This window comes from Eschrichtius robustus, chromosome 14, assembly GCF_028021215.1.
Source record: "Eschrichtius robustus isolate mEscRob2 chromosome 14, mEscRob2.pri, whole genome shotgun sequence".
Taxonomy (NCBI): domain Eukaryota; kingdom Metazoa; phylum Chordata; class Mammalia; order Artiodactyla; family Eschrichtiidae; genus Eschrichtius; species Eschrichtius robustus.
Window position 1 is genome coordinate 31,930,832 of NC_090837.1, and position 19,599 is coordinate 31,950,430.

Here is a 19,599-nt window from a genome sequence, read left to right on the forward strand (position 1 = left end):
AACGGATAGATTGTGTGTTAGGCCCAATTTCAGAACTAAAGAAAGACTCAGAGTTCACAGGATGCCCAAGGTCACACAGTAGTAAACAACACAGCCCAGATGCAAACCCAAGGCTTCTGGTCCATGCAATTGTTCTTTTCTTTTAATTAATTAGTAATTAATTTTAAGCTTTCATTACATTTTAATTTGATTTTGATGATAATTGTTTTCAGATAATTCTTTGTAATAATTCTCCATGGTTCCCAGTTTTTTAAAAAAAATATAATTCTAATATACCTTTCAGGTATATAGCATTATAATTCAACATCTGTATACACTACAGAGGGACCACCACGACAAGTCCAGGTACCATCCATCACCCCACAGTTCATGCCCCTTCGCCCATTTCTCCCACCTCCCAACTCCCTTTCCCACCTATGGGGGGCAGGTGGAAAGCAAAGGAGAAAGGAGGGTGTCAGTGACCCTGAGAGGTGAGAAGCAGGAGAAGTTTCAAAGGGGTCAGTATAGGCGTGCAAGATTCTAGTGACGTTCCTGAGGAAATCTGAACTTGTACCAATGGCTTATTTGAAGTAGTCCTTCTGAATTTCTCTTCTTATTAAAAAAAATAAGATTGATCCAAGGGTAAGGGTAGGATATTTTTTTATGCTTCTGCACTCTATGGAAGGGTCATGGTATTTAACTTTTATTTAGAGATGAGAATATAAATTTTAAACGCTTCTTCTTCCTTATACATCCAACGAGTTAAAAGGAGGTTTGAGACCTTCGGCTTCTTATCTATAAAGGTTTCAGCGATAATTACTTCTCACAAGAAAAAGATGACGTTCAATTCAATAAACATTTATTGCACACTTAATTAGGTTTGAGGTACCGAAGGATATTCAGAAACTAAATTATGAAAATCATTTTGTGATCATTTTGCATTTCCTATTACATTTACATACATTTTACATAATAATTAGCCTAGGAAAAGGCTCACTTCCAATATTAAATTCATAAATCTAATTAATACTCCTGAGTGCTGGTCAAGCTTCATTTACTACGTGTGTGGTTTTAATTGTATTTGCTGGGATGACCACTGTCTACATCTCTTTACTTTCTCTGATCCTAGGCTGTTCTAAAGGCTGCTCCTCTCCTTGGTGGACCCACACCTGCCTTCCAGCCCCTGATTGGCCACTTCCTACTTTTCCTTTGAGTTGCAGCTGAAACAGCACATCCTGATTTCCTTGTTGGGATTTCATCTTTCTGTCATATGCTCTCAGTGTACTCTGGACTTCTCTACACAGCTTGATCACCATCCTAGCACAGTGACTTGAAAATAAAGATGCTCAATAGATATTAGGTGCACAAATGAATGAATAATAGGCAAATGTCAACCCTCAAATTTCCTATAACACTTGGCAGTATTATAAAGGGCAAGAATTTTAACTAGAGACTAATAACTTCAGAGAGCTCTTACCAATTCTCATTGAGCAGGAAATACACTGACACTGGACAGGCAAACACTATTAGGGAAACGTAGAGAAATGAAAAAAATAGGACATAGAGAACAGCTCAAAATGGATACGACGATATGGAAAAAACAAACATTGCTACCCAATTGTTCTACTGTCTCACAGATTGAAGAATTGACTGTTAATTAAATTAAGGAGCTGAAAACCAAATATAGGTAACCATCACAAGCATAATGTAATAATAGACTTAATAAAATAATTTTTGATGAAATAGAAGGCGCATCAGCATTTTCCTGTGCTTTGCTGTTCTCATCATAAACAATTACACTGTACATACTTAGAAGCGCTGGTTGAGAAAATGTTCTGCTGAAGAGAATGACATAAAACAGTGTTCATTATATGGCCATGTCCGCCCCCCTCCATAGGATCACGAGGTTCTGACACCTGAGGAGAGTGGTCAGGTCCTCTCCGAGTGGCTCCTTGGCCCCCAAAGCCCACAGCTCTCAGCAGCTCCCTGGATTGGCTTTCACTGTCTGCCCCAAGAGTAACTATCAGCCTCTTTGAACTTGTCATCTTTTCTCACGTATTTATGTGATTGTAACACTTAAAAAAATGAAAGTGAAGCACCCATAGTCGGATCAGTTAGTCTTTGTCAAAATGTCCAAGATCCTGTCTCCCAAAGGCTAACAGTCTCAGCTTGGAACACCTCTAGAAATTCATCCCTTAAACCCCATGGAATCAATAATCGTGATTAGGAAGACCCAGCAGCTGCTGAGAGCAAATGGCAGAGCAGCAGTGAGATTTGTCACTCAGGCGATAAGTTGTTCAATTCAAGGCATCGGCAACCTTCTGGGGCTCTGGGTTTACAACTGAGACAGCTAAAAGCTGTGATTCCACTGTTACATTTATGGATGGTCCAGATAGACGGCGTGGGGGGAAGAAGCAGGAGGTAACTTTCTCTATTGTCAGTGGCCAGTGAGTTCAACCTGCATGTCTGCCTCCCCATCCTGACAGGTGGCTTCTGGGCTCCTGGTCGGCGGGTGCGGGGACTGTGCCCAGCACTACTGACCTCACCTCCAGGGAGGCGGTCACGTATGATAACGTACGGCCTCCACTATAAATGACACTCAAGGGCCTTCGCGTAGCCTGTGGTCCAACCTCAGACATTGATCTTTGCAGAGACAAGCATGGGTTCCTTTGGGTATAGGAATGAGAAAAACGAGAAACGGTGTGATCAAAACCTGGAGTCTTCCCCGTCCCTCAGCCAAGCGTCAGCCACTCTCACCCACTAAGCGTGCTGGAGCATTCACGCCTCTTGCGCTCCTTCAGTAAAGCCAAGACACCGCCTCATGCATTCACTGGCATTGCGAACACACCCCAGTGTGTTTCATAATCGTCCCAAAAGTGCCTAGCACAGGCTCAGGGCAAAGGGGTTAGGGTGATACAGTAAAAGGAAGGTACAGAGAAGCAAAAAGACAAAGGTCCAGAAGGTTCTTCTGAGCAAGAAGGACTAACAATGCCACCTCTTTACCGCTTATGAAAATTGGGATTTAAAAATATTCACATGATTAGTAATTTCCAGTTAACTACCAGAGAGTCATGGCTGAGCTAGTTTTTCAATTTTGAGTGTCCTAGTATGCACTTTAACAGTACTTTAAACAGTTAACATCACCAATCACTTTGATTAGGCGATACATTCTCTTTTTTTCTTCTAAAAGAACTAAATGTTTCTGGTTCCCCTAAGTCCCGTTTCTAATGAAAATTAGCATTTGACATGTACAAGATCCCTTCCCTAAGGGTTAGTGATACCTTAACTGGGCGGATGAAAAGGAACACCTGCACACCTGTCCTATGCCCCGTCCCACTAACCCACCCTCCACGGCTGCAGCTGATCTTCCCTACATTTTTTCCTTACCTAAGTCCCTGGAATGGCTGCTCACTGCCCATTGGATACATCTCCACCCCCTGGTATGGAGCATAAGGTCACCCAATCAATCAATCTACCCCTGATCTCCCTTCCGCTTCTCCCATCTCTAATTATATCACACTTCTCATCACCAGAGCAGGCCAACTTGGTCCTCCCCGCCCTCCTGGGATCCATCTGTCTTGCTCAGTATTTAGTCCCTGCCACATACGTAACCTCCTGTCTCCATGTGACATACATCCCATGGGCAACATCCATCTGTCAAGACTCAGCTCCTCTCTGGAATCTTACTCAACCCCCCCCTGCCCCAGGTACAGCCCCGCCCTCAGGCTCCTCAGCACCCGAGACAGGGGACCAGAGCTCATGTGTCTAGACTGGGCTCATGTGTCTAGACTGCAATCCCCGGGAGAACAGAGTCCACGACAGGCCCCTCTGGATCCCCAGGGAGTCACACAGTGCTCAGAACCTAGTGTCTACTGCGTCAACGTAACCCCAACAGCAGCTCCGTGAGCTAACGTGGCGTCACTCCTTGTTTTGGAAAGATGAGTGGCTTGAGGCTCAGAGATGTTAAGAGATTTGTAACCATCACACAGATAGTCGTTGAGAGAGCTGGGATTTGAAACTGGGTTTATTTAGTCCAAAGAGTATGTTCTTTCCCTGTATCATGGGAGTCATTTTAGAAAGTTAGGTCCGCTATTCATGTGATGCATAATCAGATTAATTATTTGAATATTAGAAGAGTTTCCTGCCTATGTCAAAGGATGGAAGACTGATTCTGCCCATCCAAAAGACCATGCGTGACACCTGATACTGTCTTATCTTTTAGGCCGTAATGATCTTGCTTATTCATTATTGATAGATTCAGTAGTTTCCAATTAATTTAGAGCAAAGTACTGGGTAGATCTGAACATTATACATTGATTTATAATAGGTTAATTTAAAATGAAGCTACTTTTTTTTTTGGCTGCGTTGGGTCTTCGTTGCTGCACGCAGGCTTTCTGGCTTTCTCTAGTTGTGGTGGGCAGGGGCTACTCTTCGTTGCGGTGCACGTGCTTCTCATTGCCGTGGCTTCTCTTATTGTGGAACACGGGCTCTAGGCGCGCAGGCCTCAGTAGCTGCGGAGCGCGGGCTCAGTAGTTGTGGCTCGCTGGTACTAGAGTGCAGGCTCAGTAGTTGTGGCGCACGGGCTTGGTTGCTCCACGGCATGTGGTATCTTCCCGGGCCAGGGCTCAAACCCGTGTCCCCTGCATTGGCAGGCGGATCCTTAACCACCACGCCACCAGGGAAGTCCCTGAAGCTACTTTTAAGTTACAGAATCTTTGGATCTTAAGGTAAACTTTGCATTGTAAGGTTTTACACTATAGTTTTTTCTTTCATCCAGCAAGAAAGTAATATAAAGAGATAAATTTTTTTATGGATAAATAATAAAATATTTGGAAAATCTCTATTTAAATGGTTCCTCTGAGCCAAGATCAAACTAATAGATAAAACTATTCTGATTAAAGGGCAATTTTTATAGAGACACAGATGTAGAGAACAAACGTATGGACACCAAGGGGGGAAAGTGGGGGTGGGGGTGGTGGTGGGATGAACTGGGAGACTGGGATTGACATGTATACACTAATATGGATAAAATAGATAACTAATAAGAACCTGCTGTACAGAAAAATAAAATTTAAAAAAAAAGGACAATTTTTAGAATCTGGAGAATAAATTCTAATATAATCATAATGATTGAATGACCATAAAATGGTACTTGAATAACAGATACCTTTCTTTTAAGAAAGTGAAAGGAGGAGCAGATTCTTTGAGGGTGGAGACAACAACAGACCCCACTGAGACAAGCAAGTTACTTGTCTCATGGACTCTTCGTTGGTATGGCACAGTTGCAAACTTTACTTTTAGAGTGGTTCTAAACAGCAGATCGGTTTCCTTTTGTTTTATGCTTAAGTTTATTCATAAACTTAAGTTTAGAGCTGATAAAGCCCATAATTAGCTAATGACTCAGGGGTCAACATGGAAACACCTAACCTTTTTAAAGAGCTGTTGTACAGAACTGGGGTTGGGGCAGAGTTCATTACCTAGTTATAGTATCAGTTCCTCAAAATGTGCAAATGCATGGGCTTCCCTGGTGGCGCAGTGGTTGAGAGTCTGCCTGCTAATGCGGGGGACACTGGTTCAAGCCCTGGTCTGGGAGGATCCCACATGCCGCAGAGCGACTGGGCCCGTGAGCCACAGCTGCTGAGCCTGCGCGTCTGGAGCCTGTGCTCCGCAATGAGAGGCCACGATGGTGAGGCCCGCGCACCGCGATGAAGAGTGGCCCCCACTTGCCACAGCTGGAGGAAGCCCTCACACAGAAACGAAGACCCAACACAGCCAAAAATAAATAAATAAATAATAATTTAAAAACTACTACGTGTAAAATAAATAAGCAACAAGGTATATTGTAAAGTACAGGAAAATATAGTCATTATTTAAAAAAAAAATGTGCAAATGCATAAATAAACAGGTAACCAGAGGCAATCAAAATTTAAAATGCAGTAGAGACATTAGAATTTATAGGAATTCTATTTAGGATTTTATTAATAGACACACTTATTAAATTCTTAATTTATTTTCCATGACAAATTAGATTTTTCGTGATAGCAGATTTGAAGAGAATGAGACCAACAAAGGAAAAGGTAGAGGCCCAGGGCTGGTTGTGTGAAAAGAAACAATGAGAACCACCTACTGCTACAGTCTGAAGGGTGCCAGAGCAAGAAGAAACACTTATGTAGCATTTAGTGTGTGCGAAGTACGGTTTGAAGTACTATTTGAAAAACAGTACCTCATTTAATCCTCACAAGAACCCTATAATGTTGAAATGCTCAAAGGCTCCTTGCATGAAGCAGAAGAGAAAGGGGTGCCCAAGAAGGTGGTGACAACGCAGTGATAATGTCTTTCCTGGGCCTTAGAAATGGGAGACAATCACATAGATTGCTGCTGCTTTAAAAAAAATGTAAAAAGAATCTGGTCCATACTTCCTAACATCAAACTTCTAAACCGTAGTCAATCATATGCCAACAATTGTAATTCCTAAAATAGCAAACTTCTTAGAACAAAATGCATGATTATCTCCTACCTTTCATTAGTAATAATGATCTCTTTCCTTTCTTTTACTGACAAAGGTTAGTTTCACTGTCCCATCCGAGGTGGCAAGTGTCACAGACTCCCTGGCACTCTCACGCTGAGTCCCTTTAACAAAAACTGCTGTGTGATACCCAGCTTGGGGACACGAGTGCAGGCCCACAAAGAGAATAAAGCTCGTTTCCCATACAGCTCCAGGATCAAATGGAATATGTATGAGAAATATAACACATTTTCTTAAAATAAATACAATTGCTTTACTGCCTATTTATCCTCAATGGAATGAAAACTTGTCCTTCACCTTCTTCTAAGACTAAGAGTGGATTTTTCAAAAGACAAAGAGTTCTATAATGAGAAAAATAGCATCCTTTAATGCATTTTTCATTTTCTGTCTAATTTGTTACAAAAGAATATTTGATGAGTAATTTGAATAAATCAAGAAATACTGAAGTTAACAATGATGCTTTAATATCAGAATGTTTCCTACTTTACCACGTAAAACAAAGCAGCATAAGGAAAAAAATGTTAGGAGTAAATGAAAATAGCACACATTTGCAGTCTACCATGAGAGCAAATTCAAGGCAAAATCAGTTTAATAAAAATCTGGACATAGTATATAAAAATAAACAAATTCTTGACTTATCTATGAAACTGCAGGTGTTAAATGATACAAGTCTTTCTGTTTTTAAATCAGAGGTGTTTTGGATGAAAAAAGCATTTATGCTTGCTTTTTACTAACAAGAAATATTTCCTATCTCATTTGAAACCTTACTTACCTAGGACACATTGTTGAAAAAAGTTAGGCAAAATATGTCTTCCGTTCCCTATGCCTCCTCTCTTCCCCATTCATAAGGTAGTGAAGTTCCTATTTGCTTTAAGATTTTGGCCCCGATTCTCAGCAACAGAAACTATTCACAAATTGCTTTTTAAACATAACTGTTGAGGAAGCATTCAACTTAGAGGATAGCCACAGTATAAGTCACCAATGACTGCCAATGCACAGCATTAAAATAATCAGGGCTAAAGACATGGAAACAACCTAAATGCCCATCAACAGATGAATGGATAAAGAGGATGTGGTGTGTGTGTATATATATATAATATATATGAATATTACTCAGCCATATAAAAGAATGAAATAATGCCATTTGCAGCAATATGTACGGTCCTAGAGATTATCATACTAAGCGAAGTAAATCAGAACGAGAAAGCCAAATACCATATGATATCACTTATATGTGGAATCTAAAATACGACACAAATGAACGTATCTATGAAACAGAAACAGACTCACAGACAGAGAGAACAGACTTGTGGTTGCCAAGGGGGAGGGAAGGACCGAGAGGTTGGGATTAGCAGATGCGAACTCTTATATACAGGATAAATAAACAAGGTCCTACTGTATAGCACAGGGAACTATATTCAATATCCTGAGATAAACCATAATGGAAAAGAATATGAAAAATTATATACATGTATAACTGAGTCACTTTGCTGTACAGCAGAAATTAAACACAATATTGGAAATCAACCATACTTCAATAAAATTAAAAAGAAATAATCTGGACTACGTTACCATTAGAAGAACAAAGTGGCTGCCATGAATTAAAATTACATTCACATGGTTCAGCCTCCGTGTTAATGTTTTGGTTGTTGCTGTGATTACTGCCCTCCTTCCATCCCTCCCTGTAGGCACACAACTGTAATAGATGTTTTCCCCACTCAACAGTTTCTCCTGAATGAATGAATCAAAGAATGATTTGGTAATCTTTGAACATTCCACTGAAATGAATATCAAAATATTTAGTTAACATATTCAAGCACTGAGTTTTAATTAAGAAGACACCGAGCTCCAAAACATTTATGAACAAATTAAAGCAACAATGCCTAAGGAACAAAAATGAGAGTCATTTGAATTACAAAAACGTGATTGAGTCTCAAGTTACAGCCCATTAGAAGGTATAAAACATCATTAATGAGGGTTACTGCACACAGCAGATTATATATAAAGACATACATCACAAGAGTAAAATCACAGACAGAATTTTTGTTAGTGCAAGAAAAGCACCACAGTTAGTGTAAAACTCATTCTTTATTTAGAGTTGCTCTTTTACTGCCAAATTATTAGGGTTTTCTCTGTTGGACTCTGTCTGCATGTAATAAACATTGGAGAGAAGAAGAGAGAGAAATGAGGTGATTCTAAATGAGTAAAAGAAAATTAAGCTTTTCCCTGTCTTATTAAAGAAAAAAAAATTGAATCCATGAACAGACATTAAAATTCCGTCCTAGGTGCTAGTTTACTGGCTGGAATGATGGAATTTGTGTTCTTCCCAGCCATCTCAGGATTTAAATAATTTTATGTGACAGAGCTGATGCGCTGATCGATAAAAAGACAACAATCATTTACACTGAGAGTTTAGTGCAATTTCAAGAATCCGCATTAACCAAGCTGAGTGTTTGTAGTGGAATCAATATACAACCACCTCACTTAGTAAAGTGCCTCAGTGAAGTATGACTAAATTTTCAACACCAATGAATATGGATTAAAGAAAAATCAAATCAATCAAAAGAATGGGTTTTTTGCAATCACACAATGACAGTATTTTTGAACACATAATTCTGTGCAAAATCCAGGAAAGCCAACAGATGTTCACTTCTATTTCTTCTTCTAGTATTTATCTTACCATTTGGGAAAAGCTTTCTTGTATTGCAGTTGATTACATGTGCATTTTGCAAATTTCCAGATGTGTTCAAATGTTTCAATCTACATTATGGCTTTATATTTTAGGTCCCTATGAGTCCCTAATCAGAGTTCTTATTTCTCTAAACATTAAATGAAATTGAAAATTTTCATATACCCCATTTAGATTGAGAGTATTATGGACATTTGTTTTCCAAACTAGTCTTTCTAGATATATTGGTCTTCCATCTACTCAATAGATAATCAGTCCCATTATGCTGTACTATAATAATGAATCCTTTGAAGAGAATATTCACTTTTCTCAAAAAAAAAAATCTTTTTGACAGGTGAGTTTGAGATAATTTCCTCTCTCAAATTTGTGCCAATAAAATTTACCCATTTAAGACAAGCATCCTTCCAGTAAAGGTGGCATCTGTAGTGGATTTCCCTGTAATGCTTATTGAACTGTTTGCCACAAGAATTGATCTTGATTCTAGCATTGTAGATTTCCACGATGGATACAGATAGTAAATTTGTTCATTTCAAGCTGCTAACATTGTAGAAGAAGGCATCATAGAGGCAGAATGCAAAATGATCCCGGTCAATTCCAGGAATGCTTAGCCAGTTAACAAGATGATATTTTATAAAAGCAAAGCAGTGCTGAACTTGGAAAATCAGGCAGTATGACAGGTGTGAAAGAGCATGTGACATGATAAACTGAAATCTTCACAGAGTTAGAGCTGGGCCTGATGAAATGATGTGAGACCTGCGTTTTAGACACCCCGACCAGCATCTGAATTTGTATTTTTATAGACATAAGAATAAAAAGCCTGAGGATGTCTACAACTAACTAAGTAGTAAGACTTCAAAGTCTCCAAAAACAACTAGAAAGGAGTAAAGTAAAAGAACAAAACCGTGCCTTAGCAAGGCAGATGATGGAAAATATGAGTAGTCGTTTGGGACACAACTGACACTTTGAAAAGATAAGAAAAGGGTTTCTGGGCACAGGACTAACATGGATTGCCCAAAGAAATGTTATTTGAAAACTTAGACTTGGGAAGATCTATACAAAGATGAGGATGGCAATCCAACTGAAAGGGTTAGAAGGAAAGAAGCAACAAGAATAGAAAATGTGTGAAAGGAGTTTTTATGAGAATAAAGTACAGTGTTGGAGAAATGGTTAGGGTTTCAGCTTCCTTCAGTTTGGAGGCTCTGAAAGTGGATGACCTCTACCCTCTCATTTCATCGAGATGCCTCTGCGGAAGAACCCGGACTCCTGTCCTAACGGCCTGTTTTGCTGAGTCTGGGTAACTCAAATTGGTCAGAAAAAAACGATGTTCTCAAGGCCACGGTCAGAGCGTCAATTTTCATTTAATAATAATTCAGCTTGCTGGAGTGAAAAAGTCTGACCCGCGGCCATAGGTATGCTTGGGTCTTGGACAGCCATCCAGTGAGGGTGAGCCTGGGGTCATTCAGTTCGTGCAACCCCTCAGTGCCAAACAAATCAACCCAAAGGGCTGGGCAGTGTCAGTGGCATCGCTTTTCTTGCAGAAGTAATATCTTACATCTGGAACAGAGCTTTTACATATTTCAGAGTGTTCTCACTTACTGCACCTATGAGTGGCGATCCGAAATCCCTTACATGGACTACTACTTTGAGTAAGTCAACAAACTAAAACTTGTTTCATATCATTTTGCAGGGTTTTCAAATAAAAGTTTCTTTGATTCTACCCTAATGTGAATTCTCTATCAGCTAATGCTCGTCTGTTTTTCATCTTGAGTCTGTGAACTGAAACTTATATATCTTATCAGGCAGAAAGAAGTCCAATGGATCGGCCTTGGATACTGTAGTGAAAACGTGATCAAAGAGAGGCCAGGTTTCAAAAGGTTAATGAAATAAAATTCTACAAAAGGCACAGGGAAAGGAACCCCACCCCCGGCCCTGTAGCCTTAATTGTGAATGTAAATGTTTCCTTGGAGAACGCTATTCCAAGGAATAGATTATTTTCAAGGGAATCTACTCTGATAGTACAAAATATCTGAATCCCTCTGAAACAAGTAGAAATTTCATTTATATAGATTAATGAGCTTATGACAAGTTCATACTCAAGAGTTATTCAGGCATTCCTTTGCTCCTTCCTACGAAGAATAAATTTATCTTATTCATTCACAGTAAAAGTTATACTTTGTAATTTCTTAGCTATATAAATCATCACATGATGAGAAATGAGGCCTACAGCATGGTAATAAACTTAAATCTGTTCAAATAAAGACTTCACAATCATCTTTCCAATCACCTGTTTCCTTAAAAAAAATAGTTATACACCACATATTCAATTGAGAGATTAGCCAATTTACTGAAGGTTAAGGACTTAAAACTCCATGTAAACAAAACAAACAAAAGCACTCCCACGAAAGTCCATTTAAGGAATAGGGCTCACCTGACCTTGGGTAACTAAATTGCAGGGAGCAATTACCTTTTAGGAGTAAAGCCACCTCCGAAAGGACTGGGGTTTTTGTTCCGTATCTTCAAAGAACAACCCACTTGCATCAGAATCAAACTCTTTACACAATACTTGATCACCCCACATCAAAACCCTTTCCTTCCCCTCAGTCCTTTCTTTTAATTAGAGCTCATAAGAATATGGGTTTACATGTGGACCGAGGCCTGTAGCAAATCCCCAGAAAACACATGTGAGACTTGACTTCAGTTTTCACCTAAAACCACCCCTTCTCCGCTTGGTACCTGACAGGTGCGCCTCGGCTGTGTGCAGGCTTCAGCAGGACCGTCACCGTGTTGTCGGTTTGATTCAAGGGCGTCTCAAGCTCATAAGCCGGCATGGAGGGTGCTAGGGAAGATGCAAGAGACAGGAGACTCATGATTTCTGGTTTGTCTTTTCCATTTCCTTTCTACTTTCATTTACAATGAGCATTAAGAAGACAGCACACTTAGTTTAAATTGCGTCTGTGAACCAACCACGAACAGCCTTTACGTATCTACCCAACGCTGAACATCAGGGACAGCTGTTAAAACCATCATGTGTTGACCTTGGTCTTGAGTTTAACCTGGGAGGGGGCACGAGGGGGGCTTAGGAGGTGTTAGTAATACTGTTTCTCGATTCGGATTCTCGCTAAATGGGTGTAGCCATTACATCCATCCATACATGTACATCACTGTAATTAAATTGTAAACTGTAAAATAAATTTAATTTGTGTGCTTTTCTGTACATATGCTTTTCTTAAAATATTAAATGCAAATTTAAGAAATAATTACTAGGATCATAAAACTGATCATCTCAGTTCTCCCATCTAAATCAAGGTTTCTTGTGTACCAAATATCCATCCAGAGATTTGAAGAGGTCCTTAGGAATCAGAGGGCCTGGCTGGACCTAGTGACCACCGGTGGGCTCTCTGGGAAAGCAGGACCGCGGAAAAGATAATGAGTTGAAGTGAGAAAGGCTTGTGCTTGACTTTGTTGCCTTTTGTTTCGACCAGCATGAGAGCTTAGGCACGGTAATTATCTCTGAAGCTTCAGTTAACTCATCCATCAAAATAGGAGAAATTACCCTCCAGGGTTATTACAGGAATTCAAAGAGATAATAGATAAAGAGAGACAGGCAAATCTAGTTCTACAAGTGTCAGCCCTCTTCCCAGTGTGGATCCCATTTCCAAGGCCATTTCCTGGCAGTCTTTGCTTTCTATTGTTCAGCTCGTTACTAGAAGATATAACAGCTCTCCGGTAATTCTGTCATCACGGTGCACAAGAGACATCGCCGCACGAAGGCTGTCACGCTGGCCGCAGAGGCACCGGCCTTTGTAAGGCCCTCAGGTCGGGTCCCTGATGAGGACAGTAGAGGCCAGTTTGGCGAGTATCGTTTTTTAAATCTCTTCCATACAAGAAGCTTTTATGTAAAAGACATGGGGTTATAGCTCAGGTCCATTCGTTGGATTCTCTCAGCATTAAAATTAGCTCTAATTCTGTTAAAAATTAACTCCAGTTCATAACACAGAACTACATTTTGGATAGAGAGTAGTTCTCTGAGGTCCATGGAAGTAGAAAATAGGGGCCGAGAATCCGTAATTTCTTTGAACCAGAAAAATCAAAGAGTTATTCTTGATGAGCCTTTGCAGGCTAACTAAAATGTCAACTGGCTTTGCTTTGGCATAGAACTGTTGAACTTGGTGGGCTAAGAGCGGCCAGACTCACACCAACCAGAATTTTTACCTAATACAAATGGTAAAAATGAATTATTTTTTTCTAAAAGAATAGCCTCTTTAAGATAATAATCTTTGAAATATGGCTTCCATAGGGAGAAATTACCAAAAAAGGGGCTTGGAGGTATGTACATTGGCACACATTACCTCTTTAAATCTCCAGGGTAAGTTCATATAACAGATAATATCAACTTAATTTACATCCAGGAGTAAATTCACTTGATCAAGATCAGAGAAGCAGCACTGGGAAAAATTATAACTAGAACTCATATATTCTGATTCCAGGCCCAGTGGTCTTTCTACTCAGGCATCTGTACAACTTATGTCATTTTCCTAACCTCTGAAGTATCCTTCCTCTTTTCCAACTCTCCATGTTGTTTTTATAAGCTAATGTCTTATATCACACATCAAGTGTCTATTAAATTTCCAGTTAAGCTTGTGCTCATAAATTAAATCTTACACAATGCAAAGTTATCCCTTAAGTTATAATTGCTTAAAAAACAAAATTCCAAACCTCACTCCTCCCTCAAAACCTAGTAGAAGGCTTAGAGTACTTGTGTTGTATTTCCTTCCCTTCCTTCAGGCCTAAAGAAAATCTCTCACAGAACTAGGGATGAGGGACATCAGATATAAAAATCAGGCTGAATATTACTTAGCTGACCCTGACTGATGAGAAGTTACTCCGTCACCTGCCTTCTGCTCTTCTACCCCCAACCAAAACAGTCACAGCCCAAACTCAAATACTGCCCTACTCGATCCAAAGGGGAAAACATGGAAAAGGAAAAACGTCCCCTGGAACTGTGTTTATTGCTGCTGCATATCCCACACCAGATGGCAACTCCATTTCCTCTAGTCTGAAGCACAAAGACATTTTCTGCACAGTTGCACATGCCCAGAAATATTTCCCAAATTATGTCCTTTGTTGGATGGTGTAATTGAGTCTCTACAAGAAATAAGGTGGCGGATGTAAGTGCTTGGCGCCCTCCCCTCCGTAGTAGCCTCTCTCTTGAGGACGTGAAACTACTATCGGTGAAGGCCCCACGGAAGGCTGAGCCTTCTGGAAGGGACTCCACATAACGCTGCCTTTCTGCTGAGCACTCCGTTGTGAGAGACCTCGCCATGGAGACTTTCCCGACACTGCTGCTCTGGGAACTTGGGACTGCGAAGGGCTGAGAGTGCTGGGAACAGCATCTCCCGCTCATGTCTGAGTTCTCCGACACACACTCTTAAAACAGTGCCTACTTCCTGACGCAGGACGACGATCTGAAGCTCCCACATGATAAACATTTGCAGCGTTTCATTGAATTCCATGAGTCCGATTTTCATACTTACAAAAATATGAATTTACGTGTATGTGTGGGTGAGCTCTGCAGACTTGACAACGGGAATGAGAAAGTACCCAAATGCTACTTCTGATAAGAGACACAGCTCAAGAATGTACGATACCTGATATTTTGGTGGTGAACTGATTTGTTGCCGGGGGTCCAAAACCCTTAGCCGTGCTAGCTCGGATGGTGAAGGAGTATGTGGTTCCCGGATACAGTCCGAAAAACAGAAAGTGGGTTTCATTTCCCAGTTTTGAAACTCTTCCACTTTGATTGGATAGATCTATTTCTGGGTCAAAGGAACTGACTGCCTTGTAGGTGATCTGTAAGAGAAGACGGATGTGATGAAATACCTGAGGCAGATCGACCGAGACTGCATCTTTATCCAATGAGCCCTCCTGATGTATGCACCGTCAGACGCTTTATGATAAGCTCTCCTGCTCCCCTAGACTCTTCAAATCCTGGATCCAGTGAAGGGGCACAGGAACTCAGCCAAAACTGTGATGAGTTATTACTTGTATAGACAGAGGAGCTGAAAGCCAGTAGATTAGAACATAAAGAATGAGTTCAGGTTTAAGCTAATACCTTGAAGCTGTTTGCTTTCAAAGTGTCTTGTTGGAAAACTACATTACAGCTGGCTTAAAACAAAATAACAAAATAGACAACCAGCTGAAACAGATAAGGACCCGACAAGGGGAAGGCCTCATCTCTCATCCAGGGGCCAGAGTCTGACTTTGCCCTGAATAGGATTATCGTATGCTGGGAACAAGGGCACTTTTAAGCGTTTTCCTTAATGTGGGCAAAGATATCTGCTCCAAAAATAAATCCTAGATGCGTGTCAGTAGCCCTTAATGCTGTGACTGTGGTGTTTGCGATGTGTCCTATTTACTTTTTTCTTTAGAGCAATGCTGTCCAATAGGACTGTCAGGATGGAAATGTTCTATTCTGCACTATTCAATGTGGCGGCCCCTAACCACAGTGGCCACAGAGCACTAGAAGCATGGCTGGTGAGACCACAGAACTGAAAAATTTATTTCGTTTTATTATTATTTTTAAAAATCATTAAAAAAATTTGAAGTTACTTGATTTACAATGTTGTGTTAGTTTCAGGTATACAGCAAAGTGATTATATGATTATACACACATACATACATATTGTTTTCCAGATTCTTTTCCATTATAGGTTATTACAAGATACTGAGTATAGTTCCCTGTGCTATACAGTAGGTCCTCGTGGGTTATCTATTTTATATATAGTAGTGTGTATATGTTCATCCTAAACTCCTGATTTATCTCTCCCTCCCTTCCCCCTTTGGTAACCGTAAGTATCTCTTCTATGTCTGTGAGTCATTTTATTTTAATTAACTAAAATTTAAATTTAAGTTGCTCCGAATGACTAGGAGTTTCCATTTTGGACACAGTGCAATTCTGGAAGCTTTATGTTTGCCACATGACGGGTGTTCACATCACTCTGGATGAGTCTGGATTGCGTGAAAATAAATATAACATAGGTGTCTTTAAATTTTGCCCTTTCAAATGACATTTTAAAAAATTTCACTCTAAGTAGTTCATCAACTCTTCAAGAACATGCATTTTAGGGGTGATTACTAACTTCTCCTCCTTGTAATGGCATAATTTTTAAATGTGGCATATTCAAAAGTTTTAAATTGCAAAACTGAGCACTTTTCTTGCTTTTAGATAGGTTAAAGTTACTGATAATTTATGTGCATGAACACTAACACTGTTATTATACCAAGTGATAATTGACATTCTTTCTTCTTATATTTATAGCATGTCATTATAATTAAGGAGACCTCTCTGAAAGAATATTTAGATTGAGTCAACTACGCTTTGGCAAGAAAATGTTTGCTGTATACATTAATCACCGCCGTGCACGACACCATCAGAGTCAGGCAGCAGACTTGCTGTTAACCCTCTCATGGGCTTCCCGCACCAGGTGCCTCTGAGTCAAGAGACAAGACCACGCCCACCAGCAGCTGCTGTCGGGGGACTTCAACGTCACTGCTACTATGCGCTTAGCTGCGCACTTTGAACTCCATCCTGAGAGCTCCAGAGAAGAGGTAGAGGAGGCAGATCTAAGCTGTGACAACATAACTGCTCCTCCAAATTTATTAATTCCCTCATTCACAGCATCTTCACTGCACGTCTCTTGTGTGCCAAGCACTGTACTCTGGGCTGGGGTCTCATGTGGTGATTCAAACACAGTACCTGCTGGGGGGAAGGTAGCAGTCTGGTGGGTAAGGGGAGACCCAACCCAGCAGTGATGATGCAGTATAATTAGCATAAGGACTGGCCTTATGAAAAACTTCAACGGGATACAAATGCATACGGGACAAAGTTCAAACTTCTGAGCTCCGTGCTTAAGACTTGCCTACACCTTCTTCTCTAAACTTCGTTCTTTTTCTTTTTTTTTAACATCTTAATTGGAGTATAATTGCTTTACAATCGTGTGCTAGTTTCTGCTGTATCACAGAGTGAATCAGCTATACGTATACATATATCCCCATATCCTATCCCTCTTGCGTCTCCCTCCCACCCTCCCTATGCCACCCCCTAGGTGGTCACAAAGCATCAAGCTGATCTCCCTGTGCTATGCAGCTGCTTCCCACTAGTTATCTATTTTACATTTGGTAGTGTATACATGTCCATGCCACTCTCTCACTTCGTCCCAGCTTACCCTTCCTGCTCCCTGTATCCTCAAATCCATTCTCTATGTCTGCATCTTTATGCCTGTCCTGCCCCTAGGTTCTTCAGAACCATTGCTTTTTTTTTTGGTTTTTATTTTTAGATTCCATATATATGTGTTAGCATACCATATTTGTTTTTCTCTTTCTGACTTACTTCACTCTGTATGACAGTCTCTAGGTCCATCCACCTCACTACAAATAACTCAGTTTCATTTCTTTTTATGGCTGAGTAATATTCCATTGTATATATGTGCCACATCTTCTTCATCCATTCATCTGTGAATGGACACTTAGGTTGCTTTCATGTCCTGGCTATTGTAAATAGAGCTGCAGTGAAGATTGTGGTACATGACTCTTTTTGAATTATGGTTTTCTCAGGGTATATACCCAGTAGTAGGATTGCTGGGTCATATGGTAGTTCTACTTTTAGTTTTTTGAGGAACCTCCATACTGTTCTCCATAGTGGCGGTATCAATTTACATTCCCACCAACAGTGCAAGAGGGTTCCCTTTTCTAAAACACGCTCTCCAGCATTTACTGTTTGTAGACTTTTTGATGATGGCCATTCTGACAGGTGTGAGGTGATAACCTCCTTGTAGTTTTGATTTGCATTTCTCTAATGATTAGTGATGTTGAGCATTCTTTCATGTGTTTACTGGCCATTTGTATATCGTCTTTGGAGAAATGTCTATTTAGGTCTTCTGCCCATTTTTGGATTGGGTTGTTTCTTTTTTTGATATTGAGCTACATGAGCTGCTTGTATATTTTGGAGATTAATCCTTTGTCAGTTGCTTCATTTGCAAATATTTTCTCCCATTCTGACAGTTGCCTTTTTGTCTCATCTATGCTGTGCAAAAGCTTTTAAGTTTCATTAGGTCCCATTTGTTTATTTTTGTTTTTCTTTCCATTTCTCTAGGAGGTGGGTCAAAAAGGATCTTGCTGTGATTTATGCCATGGAGTGTTCTGCCTATGTTTTCCTCTAAGAGTTTGATAGTGTCTGGCCTTACATTTAGGTCTTTAATCCATTTTGAGTTTATCTTTGTGTATGGTGTTAGGGAGTGTTCTAATTTCATTCTTTTACATGTAGCTGTCCAGTTTTCCCAGAACCACTTATTGAAGAGGCTGTGTTTTCTCCATTGTATATTCTTGCCTCCTTTATCAAAGATAAAGTGACCATAGGTGCGTGGGTTTATCTCTGTGCTTTCTACCCTGTTGCATTGATCTATATTTCTGTTTTTGTGCCAGTACCATACTGTCTGGATTACTGTAGCTTTGTAGTATAGTCTGAAGTCTGGGAGCCTGATTCCTCCAGCTTTGTTTTACTTTCTCAAGATTGCTTTAGCTATTCGGGGTCTTTTGTGTTCCATACAAATTGTGAAATTTTTTGTTCTAGTTCTGTGAAAAATGCCCATTGGTTGTTTGATAGGGATTGCACTGAATCTGTAGATTGCTTGGGGAAGTAAAGTCATTTTCACAATGTTGACTCTTCCAATCCAAGGATATGGTATATCTCTCCATCTGTTTGTATCATCTTTAATTTCTGTCATCAGTGTCTTATACTTTTCTGCATACAGGTCTTTTGTCTCCTTAGGTAGGTTTATTTCTAGGTATTTTATTCTTTTTGTTGCAATGGTAAATGGGAGTGTTTCCTTAATTTCTCTTTCAGATTTTTCAGATCCTCTCTTTCAGATCATTAGTGTATAGGAATGCAGGAGATTTCTGTGCATTAATTTTGTATCCTGCAACTTTACCAAATTCATTGATGAGCTCTAGTAGTTTTCTGGTAGCATCTTTAGGATTCTCTACGTATAGTATCATGTCATCTGCAAACAGTGACAGTTTTACTTCTTCTTTTCCTATTTGGATTCCTTCTATTTCTTTTTCTTCTCTGACTGCTGTGGCTAAAACTTCCAAAACTATCTGGAATAACAGTGGTGAGAGTGGGCAACCTTGTCTTGTTCCTGATCTTAGAGGAAATGCTTTCAGTTTTTCACCATTAAGAACAACATTGGCTGTGGGTTTGTCATATATGGCCTTTATTATGTTGAGGTAAGTTCCCTCTATGCCCACTTTCTGGAGAGTTTTTATTATAAATCGGTGTTGAATTTTGTCAAAAGCTTTTTCTGCATCTATTGAGATGATCATATGGTTTTTAATCCTTCAATTTGTT

The 19,599-nt window shown here is 40.0% G+C and overlaps 1 protein-coding gene across 1 annotated transcript in view; it reads right to left on the bottom strand.

The window, feature by feature from the left end:
* Nucleotides 1-19,599, bottom strand: part of PTPRM (protein tyrosine phosphatase receptor type M) — a 756,425-nt gene that overhangs the window by 283,039 nt on the left and 453,787 nt on the right. The window contains exons 10-11 of the mRNA XM_068563694.1: nt 14,843-15,044; nt 11,928-12,030 (exon numbers count right to left, since the gene is read on the bottom strand). Coding sequence (XP_068419795.1) covers nt 11,928-12,030; nt 14,843-15,044 — 305 coding nt within the window. The remainder of the gene's footprint in view (nt 1-11,927; nt 12,031-14,842; nt 15,045-19,599) is intronic.